At 46.7% G+C, this 12,817-nt stretch overlaps 1 protein-coding gene across 5 annotated transcripts in view; it reads right to left on the bottom strand.

The window, feature by feature from the left end:
• CCDC34 (coiled-coil domain containing 34) overlaps positions 1–4,288 on the bottom strand; it is a 33,664-nt gene extending 29,376 nt beyond the window's left edge. For 2 of the 5 annotated variants that reach the window (XR_007774681.1, XM_050955458.1), the window contains exon 1: positions 3,480–3,842. Coding sequence is in view for 4 of the 5 variants with exons in the window: in XM_050955458.1 (XP_050811415.1) it covers positions 3,480–3,706 (227 nt within the window). In the remaining variant the exon portion in view is untranslated. Of the gene's footprint in view, positions 1–3,479; positions 3,844–4,178 lie in introns of those variants that run through there. The other 3 variants (XM_050955459.1, XM_050955461.1, XM_050955460.1) reach the window with 3 other exon arrangements.
• Positions 4,289–12,817: the final 8,529 nt, after the last annotated feature.

Here is a 12,817-nt window from a genome sequence, read left to right as displayed (position 1 = left end):
AGGACAGAGTCTTTTCCATCTTTAAGACTCACAAATAAAGAATTCCCAAAACATTAGCCACTAATGTGTCAAACCCAAAGCAATTTTGAGTTGTGTAGTCTGTCAAACTACCGAGCTTTTGCCTGAAAACCATGAAGCTCATCTAACAAAAACACCCTTTGTAACAAAACAAATTGATGTAATGGAATCTGAAACAGGGATGCAGTAATCTTAAAATTCAATGATTTTTATTTTATATTGCCACCTAAACATGCTGTATTCTGTACTGTCTACCAGCTGTGATTCATTATGTGACACAGATGAGCTGAATACTGCTTGCCGATGTCCGTATCACGTAAAAGTTCGATAGAAAGTCACAGGATCACTTTCTGAAGTAACAGAAAGTGGTTTTCAACCTGTGGTTTGCAGGCCTCTGAGGGTACGGAAGGGGATTATGAATTAAGTCTCAGATCCCAGAAAAGGCATTCCATTTTCTCTGATCCAAAGTATGTGAATACCCCCCACCTACAGGTCAAAACCTGGAAATGCTGTCATTACCATAAAAGCCCACAGTTTAGCGCCCTTACTCACACTGAATCAAATGCCATGCTGAGCACATCTAACATTTATAGTTGAATTCTGTTCAGCCAGTTTACAATGTAAGACTTCTATGGTTGAGGTCCACGGACCAGAGGTTGAATTTCCAAAGGAGTCAGCACCCCCATTTGAAACTTTGTGGGGGTCCACAAATGCAAAAAAGGTTGAAAACCACTGTGCCAGAACATTCAGTACTATGCATTATTCTGAAGAAAAACAAGTCAGGGAGTTCTGAAACGACCACAATCCTTAGTGAGAATTTATATTAGATTAACTTCCTAACTCAAGTTATATGTATTGAGTCAAAAGAACTAAACATTTGATTAATAGAAAGTTTAGTGACTTTTATTAACAGATTCACTAAGTCAATACATCAGAGTAAACCTATCAAGATGCATGCTGAAAGTAAGTGGCCCAAGATCATAGGTGGAGCTAGCAGTAACACCTATAACTAAGGTTGCCTAGCATTCTCCATTATAAGACCCTGTTTTCAGTTGTTTATAAAACTTTGTCATGCTTTAATTGTTTGAGCTGAAATTTCCCATGAGACCCCCCCCCCGCCCCCTTTTTTTATTTATTTATTTCAACACAAAAGATTCACCTGTTTAAGAAATTGAGATTAGGGAAAAATAAATTATTTTCCCAATGTTTAAAGACTTTTAACTGTTTCATTCAGAAGCTCCAGAGCCACCATGCTTCAGAGCAGGGATGTGAAATTTATCCAGGTTGGCAGGAGGCTAAAGAGGTGCCTTTTGCAGTTCCTGTGAGAATCCACCCAAATTTCGTGGCCTTGGAAGTGTCTGAAAATTGTCATATGTACATGCTCAGTATAAGTCTCTTACAGTTTGGCAGCAAAATTATCCAAAAGTTCTGTTAGTCCAAGTACACTCTATTCCCAGGGAGCTAACTGAGCATATTCCAGCCTGGGACCGAGCAGGGACTGCGATGGGTTGTCTCCCCACCACACTAACAAGCAGAGGTTGAGGATACAGAGAGACTCTCTGTGGCAACAAGAGGGTTAAAGAAGCTTGTGAATCCAGATGACTCCACCCTGCTATATTTGCAGCTAATATCAGGCATGGAACGGGGAGCTAAAAGAGGGAGAGATAGGCCACTCCAGGGCTGACCAGGAAGGAGAGAAGAACTGTGCTACTTCTTTGAAAAGGGAAGCCTGGGTCCAGCCAAGAGCCTAAGACAACTTGCTACCTACCCACCAGCTTGTCCAAGGGTGAACCATTTGGTGAATAGGAGGACTAAGCCCAGGAAAACCCAACAAAAAGAGACTAGATGCCCAGAGACAAGTCTGAAGCAGACAAGCAAGAGTCCTTTCAACAAACCTACAGATGACACTGATTCTGAAGTTTAGGGTTTAAGTTTTTGGACTGACACCCTAGAAGGGGTAAGGGCTTGAGCATGCCATTGCCAGAGGGCTAAGGCACCAGACTCCATAATCTGCAAGGGGTGATGCTGAGGGAACCAAAGTGGGGTGAGTCATGCTCTAACCGGCCACAAGAGGTTGCTGCTCAGACAACCTGTCTACAAGGACTTTTTCTGCAACAGCACTCACAGCTGACAGGGATTGCTGTAGTAACGGGCATCAGAACTGAGACCCACAGAAGTTTCTTTTGCTCTCTCAATATTCCCCCAGCTGGTGTTCAGGCAGCATGGAGGAGGAGACACTAGCTTGACATGAAGGCTGAGGAACAGAGGCACTTGGACAAGCTGGTGGGTAGGTAATGGAAAGAAAAACAAGGACAGGAGTAAAGTGAAACAGTGACCTGAAAACTTCCCCTAGGGCTCTAAAGATGCCTGGAAGGGGGACCCGGCCAAGCTTTATCAAGTAAAGTGCTATGTTTGCCATTCTTTTGGCTCAGTCCTCTTTAACCTGTAGAAGTTTTCCTGGAGTCATTACCTTATAGATAAAGTAGGATGAAAGTTCTATGCAGAAATTCATAATAATGAGATGTTTAATGCTTCCTTGCTAAGTACTTCATATTTTCATCTCTCAAGAGAAAATGATTATTGGTATCCAAGCAAGCTTTTGAGACTCATGCATAAGAGCTGAAGAAACTCATTTATTTGAAAGAGAGTCCCAAATTTTACAGAACCATACTGTCTAGCACACGCATTTTGACCAGCGTCTTGCTAACTGTGCTTATTCTTAGCCAAGGTGTAGATCTGGTATGCTTTTCACTGGAAAGTGTCCTGGCAGTTATGTCTTCACAGCCACCTTTTGAGGAATGTGACAGATTATTCACCACAACCCTGTTCCCAACCACTGGGGTGGGGAGAGGAAAGAAAAACAGATAGGGAGGGAAGTATTATTTGAAGAAAGGGAACAACTAAAGAATGAGAAATGGGGAGTACAAAACCCTGGAAGCCAGTGCTAGTACAACTGATACACCTCAAATCCCTGTGTTGGGAAGTAGTTTTATGTATTTGAGAGAAAATATCTTCTAACTCTCAAAGCACATTCAAAAAGTAGGCAAGTATTATCATTCCCCTTTAACAGAGAAAGAAACTGAGGCACATAGAGATTAATAACATTTCCAAAGATTGGATGTTTACAGTCCCAAATCCATTGTCTAGGCAGCTACAGAAGTGATTGATATTCAGAGATGAAATACCAAGGACCTGAGACTCCCACTGACCTGAACAAAATGGAAATAATAATTTCTCACTACCTCAAAGTTAGATTGCTTTCATTAGGTGACTACATAAGTATTTGGCTAACTTTCTACATTCACGTTCAAAAGTTTTGTCTTAAGGGGTAAGGGCAAGCTCACACATCAGTGATGGAGATGAGAACAGACCCCAGGAGTATTGGCTCCTGGTGCTACCTACTGGACCCAGCTGCTTCTATTATAGCAGACAGCCAGAGAATGGAAGTGCATGCAGATTACCTATTGTGTTTATTCCTCTTGAAGGTTCTTTGCTCCCTAGCTGATAGTGCTGTTTCCTCCCTATCATCTTCCTCCACACTGCAGCTCCGAAAGCTCTGATGGTAAGTGGGGGAGAGCAAGGAGTAAGTAGAGGAGCTCAAAGGCTGCTCATCCTCAGAGCTGGTTGGGGATGGAGGACTGGAACAGGCAACCCTCCTCCTCCTACTCCTGGGCCAAGCACTGAGCATGGAGGCAGTAAATACCTGTCAGGAGAAGTTAATAGGATAAGGGCAGTGCCTGTTCATAGGACTGTCACCAATGGATCTTGCCCTTAAACTAGGGCCCCACCATTAGCCAAAATTCTCACCCCTTCCATCCTCCTATCTCCTACTCTACAAGCCACTAGCCTCCACCCCCAGGTACCAACCCACAAGCCCAGCACCTCTCTAGCCCCGCCCCCCAGCTTCCAACCCACAGCCCCCAACCCCTCTAGCCTCGCCCCCAGCTTCCAACCCACAGCCCCCAACCCCTCTAGCCTCGCCCCCAGCTTCCACTCCACAGCCCCCACCCCTCTAGCCCCGCCCCCCAGCTTCCACTCCACAGCCCCCGCCTTCCCCGGCCTCCCAAACCACTCCCCCGCTCATACTCTTGCCTCCAGTCCTATCGGCGCCCGTCGCCCCCCGCGCTAATAGCCGCGAGGCGAGGACAGGGCCGCTCTACCTGGGGCTGCCGCTTTCAAACTCGCAGCGTCGACTCCGCGCTCCCATCGGCCCCCGGGGCACCCGCCCGCTCCGCCAATCACCGCCCGCAACGGGTTCCATGGCAACGGGGACGCTTCGACCCTGCGCGACGTCTCCTGCCGCCCCACTTCCCGCCAGCCAATCCCCTTCTCCCGCCGCTTCCCTCCCTTCCGCCCCCTTCGGGCGGGCGCTGCCTTGTGCCCGGCCTGCCCTGGCAGGCGCGCAGCGGAAGGGGGGCGGGGCGGGCGCCCTGGGCTAAGAGACGCGGATCGCTCCGGCCCTGGGGCGTTGGGTTAGTGGGGACGGCGGCCAGCGGGCTGTGGCGTGACGGACACGGGAAGGGCCCAGCTGGCAGCGGAGCAGATGGCTCATTACCCGAGCCACAGCAGAACTGGAACCTGGACGTTGGGCAGAGCCAGACCGGAAACCAAGTGGAAGGTTTTTCCCCGCTGTGAAAATAATTAGCCCTTGGAACAACTGCTGGGACTTCGTGAAATTCTCTTTCCCGTGTTATGCTGGAGGTCCAATTAAATAACCGTAATGATCTATTCAAGCCTTAAAATCATGAAATTATACACAGCACTGATCTGGCATGTTTGTGATACCTGAGATGTAACTCGGTCCTCAAGTACTACAGTCACACTGGTTGGAATCCACAAAGGTACTGAGACACCAAAGTCCTGTTTTCAGGCATCAGCGTACGCCATCAAACTCAGCTCAGCAGCCACCCACCTAGGCAGGCACCTAAACTGCCTTGGCACCTACGTTTTTTGCTGCTGGGCATATGCACTGCAGCCTTGCTCTAGGTGCGTGGGCACCTCATTCCTGCTTGATCAGGCATTCTACTGCCTCTAGTAATATGCAGCCACCCAAGTCCTGGAGCAATTCACAAATTGCCCACATACGGCGCCCTAATCCAGTAGATTCCCTCTGTGCATAGCTACCAGATCAGGCCTCTCACCTTAGAAATGGCAGGCTCCTCTTCAATTTCCTTTGCCCCCTACATGCTGTGTGAGAACTGTATCCACACAGCTAAAGGTTAAAAGGGAGCTGCTTTCTTTCAGGCCCTACATATGAGACTTATGCAGCTGAAAACATCATCATGGACCACCTATGGGGCATGATTTTCTAGGCACTTAAAAGGTAGCTACTCTGACATTCAATATTGCAATGCGTAAGGCCCTTCATGGATCCCACCCTGTAAGTACAAGAGTAGGTATTAAGTATATACAAACCACTTTACCCACCACTGAAATGCAGCTAGATTTGGACTGCAATGCTACAGACACTTAACAGCAAACAGCTTTTAATGACAAATGCCCTGATCTTGCAAAAGCTTACTTCACATGTGAGTAGTTCCATTGTAAAGCATGTGCATAAGTGTTTGCAGGATTTGGGCCAAAGATGGCATTAATCTGAAATAGGGAGAATTTAGAAAAAGTAATTATCAAAATTGGAGCTTGACAAAGATACGAGAGTTATGCTGCCAGGATTTACTCCCTCTACCTATGCACAGTCTCATGACTACCTACAATTGGCAATTGTAAAGCCTGAGATTTTCCTCTTGAGTCGCCCCATCATTATGCTTAGTTTTCCCTTTGCCTTTTGAAAAATAGTTGCATGTCAAATACATTTTTATATCAGGAAAATAAAACCACAGCTCTCTCAAAAGGAATCTAGACTATAATGAAAACTGTCCCCTTTGGACCTATTGGGACATGACCCCTCTCTCTTGCTTCTGGAGTCTACTTCAATTAAATTTCCAGGTTGCAATGCATTTGGATTTTCAATGCACACCACTTCCAGCCACATCATCATTAAAAATTCTGAGATTTTGAGGCAGTTGTGAAATCCCTTAGAAGCCTGATTCTTAAACCAAAAGCTCTTCCTGCCTGAAGATTCCCATCTCTGCTAGGCACAGAACTCTCCAAGGGGACCCAGGTTATCTCAGAGGTAACTCATCTCCCTTCCACATTGGTATGGGCAGATCTGGGTACAATTGTTTAATCTCTCTTTTAAATGTTCATATCCCATTCTAGTGTCCTTTGATCTCAAAATGAAAGAGAAGTGCAGGAAAAAAATCAAGTAATTCCTTACCAATTTCTTAAGACATATTTCTGCATTAACACTGCTCTGCCATGTGCTTACCAGAGAATTGGAAACTGAGTAACAGTTGCAGGATAATGGAATTCTTTGCAGTCCGTTTAGTCCACTGGTGATACAAAAGAGCCAGAATCTTCAGCTGATGTAAATTAGCACAGCTCCATTGAAGTCAATGATGATTTGGTCCAAGATACTCATTACGAGTAGGGGCAGAGTTTCACAATCTGGTTTGATCCTGCAATACACTGAGACATTTTTCCTGCACGAGGACTGTAGGATTGGGCCCCAATGTATTTTAACTTGAACACAATGCTAACAGAATGTCAATAAATAGGACTTTGTGGCATTGATAAGGTACCACAACATTCAGAATGTCACAAGTAGAATATCAAACTAGGGTTGCCCCCCATTTCATCTTTATTGTTAAAATATATTTTTCAAAGAAACAGAGTTTATGCAATTTTTGGTTACCCAGACTGTCCCCTGTCAATGCAAGATTGTTCCATATAATGTATTTTCTAGTGATTTATGTAATTTAGTTTTAAATATGTCTCACACTTCCACCACTTCCCTTGGGAGACTATTTCACACTCTAGCAGATCTAATTCTCAAGAATTATTTTTCCTAATATGCAGGTTTTATTTTCCCTTTTTTAATTACATCCCTTTACTACTAGCTATACTCCCTTTGGACTATCTTAAATAATTTCTCTCTTCTCATGATATTTTCATCTATTAAATATTCATAAAATTAGGATCCAGTTGTATTTCCAGTACTCTATTGAGACAGGATTGGGCATTTACATTTCAGCATAATTGTCTCTTAGTCCCACTACACATATATAGCATTTTAATCTTTCCTCATAAATCAGTTCTTCCTTGTTGCTCTTCTGTGAACTCTTCAGTCCAATATGTTTACTGTATTGATGTGCCAAGAATTAAGTGTAATATTTTTAGATTAGATCACACCAAAGCTGTATTGAGAGTGATTGTTATCTCTCTACTCCATGAGGTATATGCTTCTATATATGCAGGAAAATATTCCGATGGCCCTTTCTGCTACCAACCATCAGACATAGTTTTTTCAACATTACTGCTTTCCACATTTCCATCTCCAAATGAATGTTTCAGCTCTTTCCCCCTAAATTTACTAACAAGGTAAATTTTCTGTCATTGTGTTTGTGTTTCTAATCTCAGTGTCACTTTGTTGTTTAGCAAATTTCAGAGTATGAGTTTAACATGCCTATAATTGAAGGAAGTGGTAGGAAACAAGCATTTGAATGGTCTAATAGTGATGGTTCCAAGGGTACCCAGGACTGAGAGTCACCTTGTTAAGGTACCTGCCTGCAGTAAGAAGGAGATTTAACTGGGTGTCAGCAACCTAACCCCACCAGCCTTTTACCCACCAAAAACATCTCCTCTGGACTCTGCCAGCCCTTAGTTTGCCTTGCAGGTTAATATAGGTACACCTCATTCCCCAAGCCCTTTTCAAGTGTTCTTGTGACAGACAGGGGACATTCCACCTCTTGTGTCTCTGGTGGGCAGGATGTGACCTGGTCCTGGCACCCCTTGTAGGTTGTTGATCCTGCTAGGTGGGTCTTAAGGGCTTGTCCCTCAATTTACTCATAAAACTTACAGCTATTGTCTTAATGCAGAGCTGTAATTAAATCTCATGTTTCAGGGCTACAGCCAGCATTCTGCAGGGATCAGGAAATAATCTTATTCCCCCAAAGCACAATTGACCAGATGTATTGTGGGTTGCGCTTTGTTGTTTTTTCACCTTCCTCTGAAGCATCAGAGATTTGCCACAGCTGGAGATGGGATATTGGGCAGTGTGGGCCACTGGTCTGAAATGGTGGAGAGAATTCTCTTTTTTAGAAGCTTGGCTGATATGTCTTGCTCACACATTCAGGATCAAACTGGTTGCCCAGTTTGGGATTGAAGGAATTTGCTTCCAAGTCAGATTGGCTAGGACCTTGGGGTTTTTTTCCCCCCCAGTCTGCTGCAGCAGCATGCAGCGAGGATCACATGCTAGGATCATCCAGACATTTTCCTTATCTATTCCCTGCCATTGCAGGGGCCTCAGATACTGGTGGCACCTTGGTCTCTCCTGTTCTCTGCCTATGGCACACAACAATTTAGACTCCTGAGGACTGAAATGCCTTAGGCCAGGTCCAGACTAGAGCTTTAAATCGATTTTAAGAGCTCTAAATCGATTTAAAGCTGTAACCGTCCACACTACAGAGTGCATAAAATCGATTTTAAGGGTCCCTAAAATCGATTTTGGAACTCCATCAAAACGAGAGGAGTAACCCCAAAATCGATTTTTTAAAATCGATTTTATGATAGTGTGGACGGCCATCGAAGTTAATGGCCTCCGGGACGTATCCCACAGTGCTCTAGTGGCCGCTCTACACAGGTAAAGGTACTCTTCTGCTGGCCAGGTAAACAGGAAAAGCCCCGGGAAGTTTGAAATTCCATTTCCTGCTTGCACAGCGTGGAGCTCTCAGCAGCAGAGAGAAGAATGCAGTCTCCTGAAAATAGGAAAAGAGCTCCAGCATGGAGCACACAGGAGTTACTCGATCTGATAGCTGTATGGGGAGAAGAGTCAGTGCTTTCAGAACTGCGCTCGAGCAGACGAAATGAGAAAACCTTTGAAAAAATTTCTAATGCCATGCGGGAGAGAGGACATACCAGGGACTCCTTACAGTGCCGAGTGAAAGTGAAAGAGCTCAGACAGGCGTATCAGAAGACCAAAGCAGCAAAGGGCAGGTCAGGCTCTGCCCCCAAAACATGCCGGTTCTACGACGAGCTTAACGCAATATTGGGGAACAGCGCAACGACGAACCCCCCCTTGTCTGTTGATTCAGAGGTGGGCGTTGTGATTCCTGCAACTACGGAAGATTTATGTGATGGCGATGATCAGTATGATGAGGACCAAGAGGAGGAGGCTCCAGCAGAGAGCACAGAGCATTTTATCCCCCCAAACAGCCAGGATCTTTTCCTCACCCTTACTGAGGTTCCCTGCCAGCCATCTCAAGGCAGTACTCCAGAAAATGAAGCTGAGGGACCATCCTCTGGTGAGTGTAATTTTTTTTACTAAAAGCTTCAGTTTAATGTAAGCCTTTTTTACTGGGTGCTTCAAATCACTACCTGTACTTAGAGTCACTGACCAAGTAGATTAAAAACCTTTCCTAAAACAGTGACCCATGAGGTGGTTTTTAGAAAAGTCTCCATTGTTACAGGGCGGATTCATCCTGCTTGTTCGGGGACCGTGAGAGCAAACCGCGGGAAGCTACTCTTCTTCCCTGCTTTGCTCTCGCGTTCCCCGAACAAGCAGGGCTCCTTGCCTGCGGTTTGCTGGGTGGTTCGGGGACCGCGAGAGCAAACCGCGGGAAGCTACTCTTCTTCCCTGCTTTGCTCTCGCGTTTCCCCGAACAAGCAGGGCTCCTTGCCTGCGGTTTGCTGGGTGGTTTGGGGAACGCGAGAGCAAACCGCGGGAAGCTACTCTTCTTCCCTGCTTTGCTCTCGCGTTCCCCGAACAAGCAGGGCTCCTTGCCTGCGGTTTGCTGGGTGGTTCGGGGAACGCGAGAGCAAACCGCGGGAAGCTACTCTTCTTCCCTGCTTTGCTCTCGCGTTCCCCGAACAAGCAGGGCTCCTTGCCTGCGGTTTGCTGGGTGGTTCGGGGAACGCGAGAGCAAACCGCGGGAAGCTACTCTTCTTCCCTGCTTTGCTCTCGCGTTCCCCGAACAAGCAGGGCTCCTTGCCTGCGGTTTGCTGGGTGGTTCGGGGACCGCGAGAGCAAACCGCGGGAAGCTACTCTTCTTCCCTGCTTTGCTCTCGCGTTCCCCGAACAAGCAGGGCTCCTTGCCTGCGGTTTGCTGGGTGGTTTGGGGAACGCGAGAGCAAACCGCGGGAAGCTACTCTTCTTCCCTGCTTTGCTCTCGCGTTCCCCGAACAAGCAGGGCTCCTTGCCTGCGGTTTGCTGGGTGGTTTGGGGAACGCGAGAGCAAACCAGGGAAGGAGAGTAGCTTGATTACCAGTACAATCTACTACAGGGATTACTAGCCATTATTAACTTACCATTTTCTCCGGACATGGTCTGTGTGCTCCCCTGACCTGCGTCTGAGCAGAACTCTCTGTCCTCAGCCACAAGCAATAAGTATTAAAGGAATCATAAGGTGACCTTTTGGTAAAGTAAAATGTTCAAGGTTCGGTAACAGGCACAGGTCAGTGAGGGGAGAGACTGTATGCATGGTTGTGTGAGATGTGTCTCTTATGATTCTTTTATCACTCTTTCCAAACCCCACCCCCCCACACACAGCTGCACATTTCTCCAGCCTCCCTCTCGCTTCTCATCTACGTGGGGGGGGTATCATAAGAAGACTGAGGAAAAGGAGGACGCGTGAGGACATGTTCACCGAAATTATGGCAGTAACCCGTACAGAGAGAGCTCAGCAGGGAGAATGGAAGCAATTTGTCGCAAAGTACAGGGAGGCTGCCAGTGAACGCGAAGACAGGAGGGACCAACGCGAAGACAGGAGGGACCAACGCGAAGACAGGAGGGACGCCAAAAATGATGTCAGGTGGCAGGAAGATCAGCGCTGGCGAGCAGCAACTCTGGATCTTCTTCGTGATCAGACTGACATCCTCCGCGATATGCTGCAAGAGCTCCGTGGTTTCAGAATGCCCCTACAGCCCGTGTATAACCTCCCTCAGTACTCACCCTGTCCCACACCTTCCAGAACCAGGCGTGTAAGAACGCGTGGGGGAAGGCTCTCTGCACCAGCCCCCTCCACTGCTGCGGACACTCCAACCAGAAGGCTTTCATTAGATTGAAAAGCCCTTTGTGTCCTGTTTTTTCCCTCCTCTAATGATCCAAACTTCTCCCATGGCACCTTTGCCTATTCTTACTCTCAGGTCATGCTATTAAGGCAGTGTGACTGTAGTTTGGTAATGAACTAAAGCAAGCAGCTTTGGAAAGCTGCACGGAAGCTAGTTATCAGCATCAGGATTTGACAATTGGGGATATGGGTAATAAAGGGAAAACAAAGAAAGCAGCCATACCGTAACCTGGTCCATGAGAATTCTTTTTCTGTCTTCTCTGATGCACTTTCTTCTTTCAAACCTCCCTCCCCCTTCCTCCAAACCTCCCTCGCTCCGTCCCCCATAGAACGCTGAGTTATGAAATTTCATGCACAGTATTGTAACAACAAGCATGATGCTTGATTGATGAAAGGGTCTGATTTTAAATAAAGAACACAATTCTTGTAACAAATAGTAGTAACTTTATTTTCAATAAAAAAGCAGTTAAGGAAGGTTGCAGGTACTCTGCCTAGCAGCAGACGGAAGCAGCTAATGGTGGAGGTAGGTAATAATTGGGAAATACAGAATTATATGTTTTCCAATGGACAGCTCTCGCAAGTAACCTAAGCAAGCAATTGAGGAATGCTGCAGGCAAAGTATCTTGCAGCAGCAACACTGCATAGACGGGGAGGGCAGCAATCAATTGAAAGGAAAATCAGCATTCAAACTGTACCCTGGCCCATGAGGAAGCTACTTTTCAGTGCTTCTCTGATGCGCACAGCATCCTGGTGAGATCTTCTAATTGCCCTGGTGTCCGGCTGCGCATAATCAGCGGCCAGGTGGTTTACCTCAGTCTCCCACCCCGCTATAAAGGCCTCCCCCTTACTCTCACAGAGATTGTGGAGCACACAGCAAGCAGCAATGACAAAGGGGATATTGGTTTGGCTAAGATCTGAGCGAGTAAGAAGCGTTCACCATCTCGCCTTAAGCCTGCCAAATGCACATTCTACCACCATTCTGCACTTGCTCAGCCTGTAATTAAACAACTCCTGAGCACTGTCAAGGCTGCCTGTGTATGGCTTCATTAGCCAGGGCATCAAGGGGTAGGCTGGGTCCCCAAGGATAACTATAGGCATTTGGACATCTCCAACTGTTATTCTCTGATCAGGGAAGTAGGTCCCTTGCTGCAGCCGTTTAAACAGTGTAGTGCTCCTGAAGACACGTGCGTCGTGAACCCTTCCTGGCCATCCCACGTGGATGTTGGTGAAACGTCCCTTGTGATCCACCAGGGCTTGCAGAACCATCGAAAAGTACCCCTTGCGGTTAATGTACTGGGCACCCTGGTGTTCCGGTGCCAAAATAGGGATGTGGGTTCCATCTATGGCCCCCCCACAGTTAGGGAATCCCATTGCAGCAAAGCCATCCACAATGGCCTGCACGTTTCCCAGAGTCACAACCTTTCGAAGCAGCAGCTTAATGATTGCTTTGGATACTTCCAGCACAGCAGCCCCCACAGTAGATTTGCCCACTCCAAATTGATTCCCGACTGACCGGTAGCTGTCTGGCGTTGCAAGCTTCCATATGGCTATTGCCACTCGCTTTTCCACTGTGAGGGCTGGTCTCATCCTGGTATTATGCCGCTTCAGGACAGGAGAAAGCGAGTCACAAAGTTCAAAGAAAGTGCTCTTACGCATGCGAAAGTTCCGCAGCC

This window comes from Gopherus flavomarginatus, chromosome 5 (genome assembly GCF_025201925.1).
Source record: "Gopherus flavomarginatus isolate rGopFla2 chromosome 5, rGopFla2.mat.asm, whole genome shotgun sequence".
Classification (NCBI taxonomy): Eukaryota; Metazoa; Chordata; order Testudines; family Testudinidae; genus Gopherus; species Gopherus flavomarginatus.
Note: the sequence above shows the minus strand (reverse complement) of the source record. Positions and strands in the feature narration are given on the sequence as shown.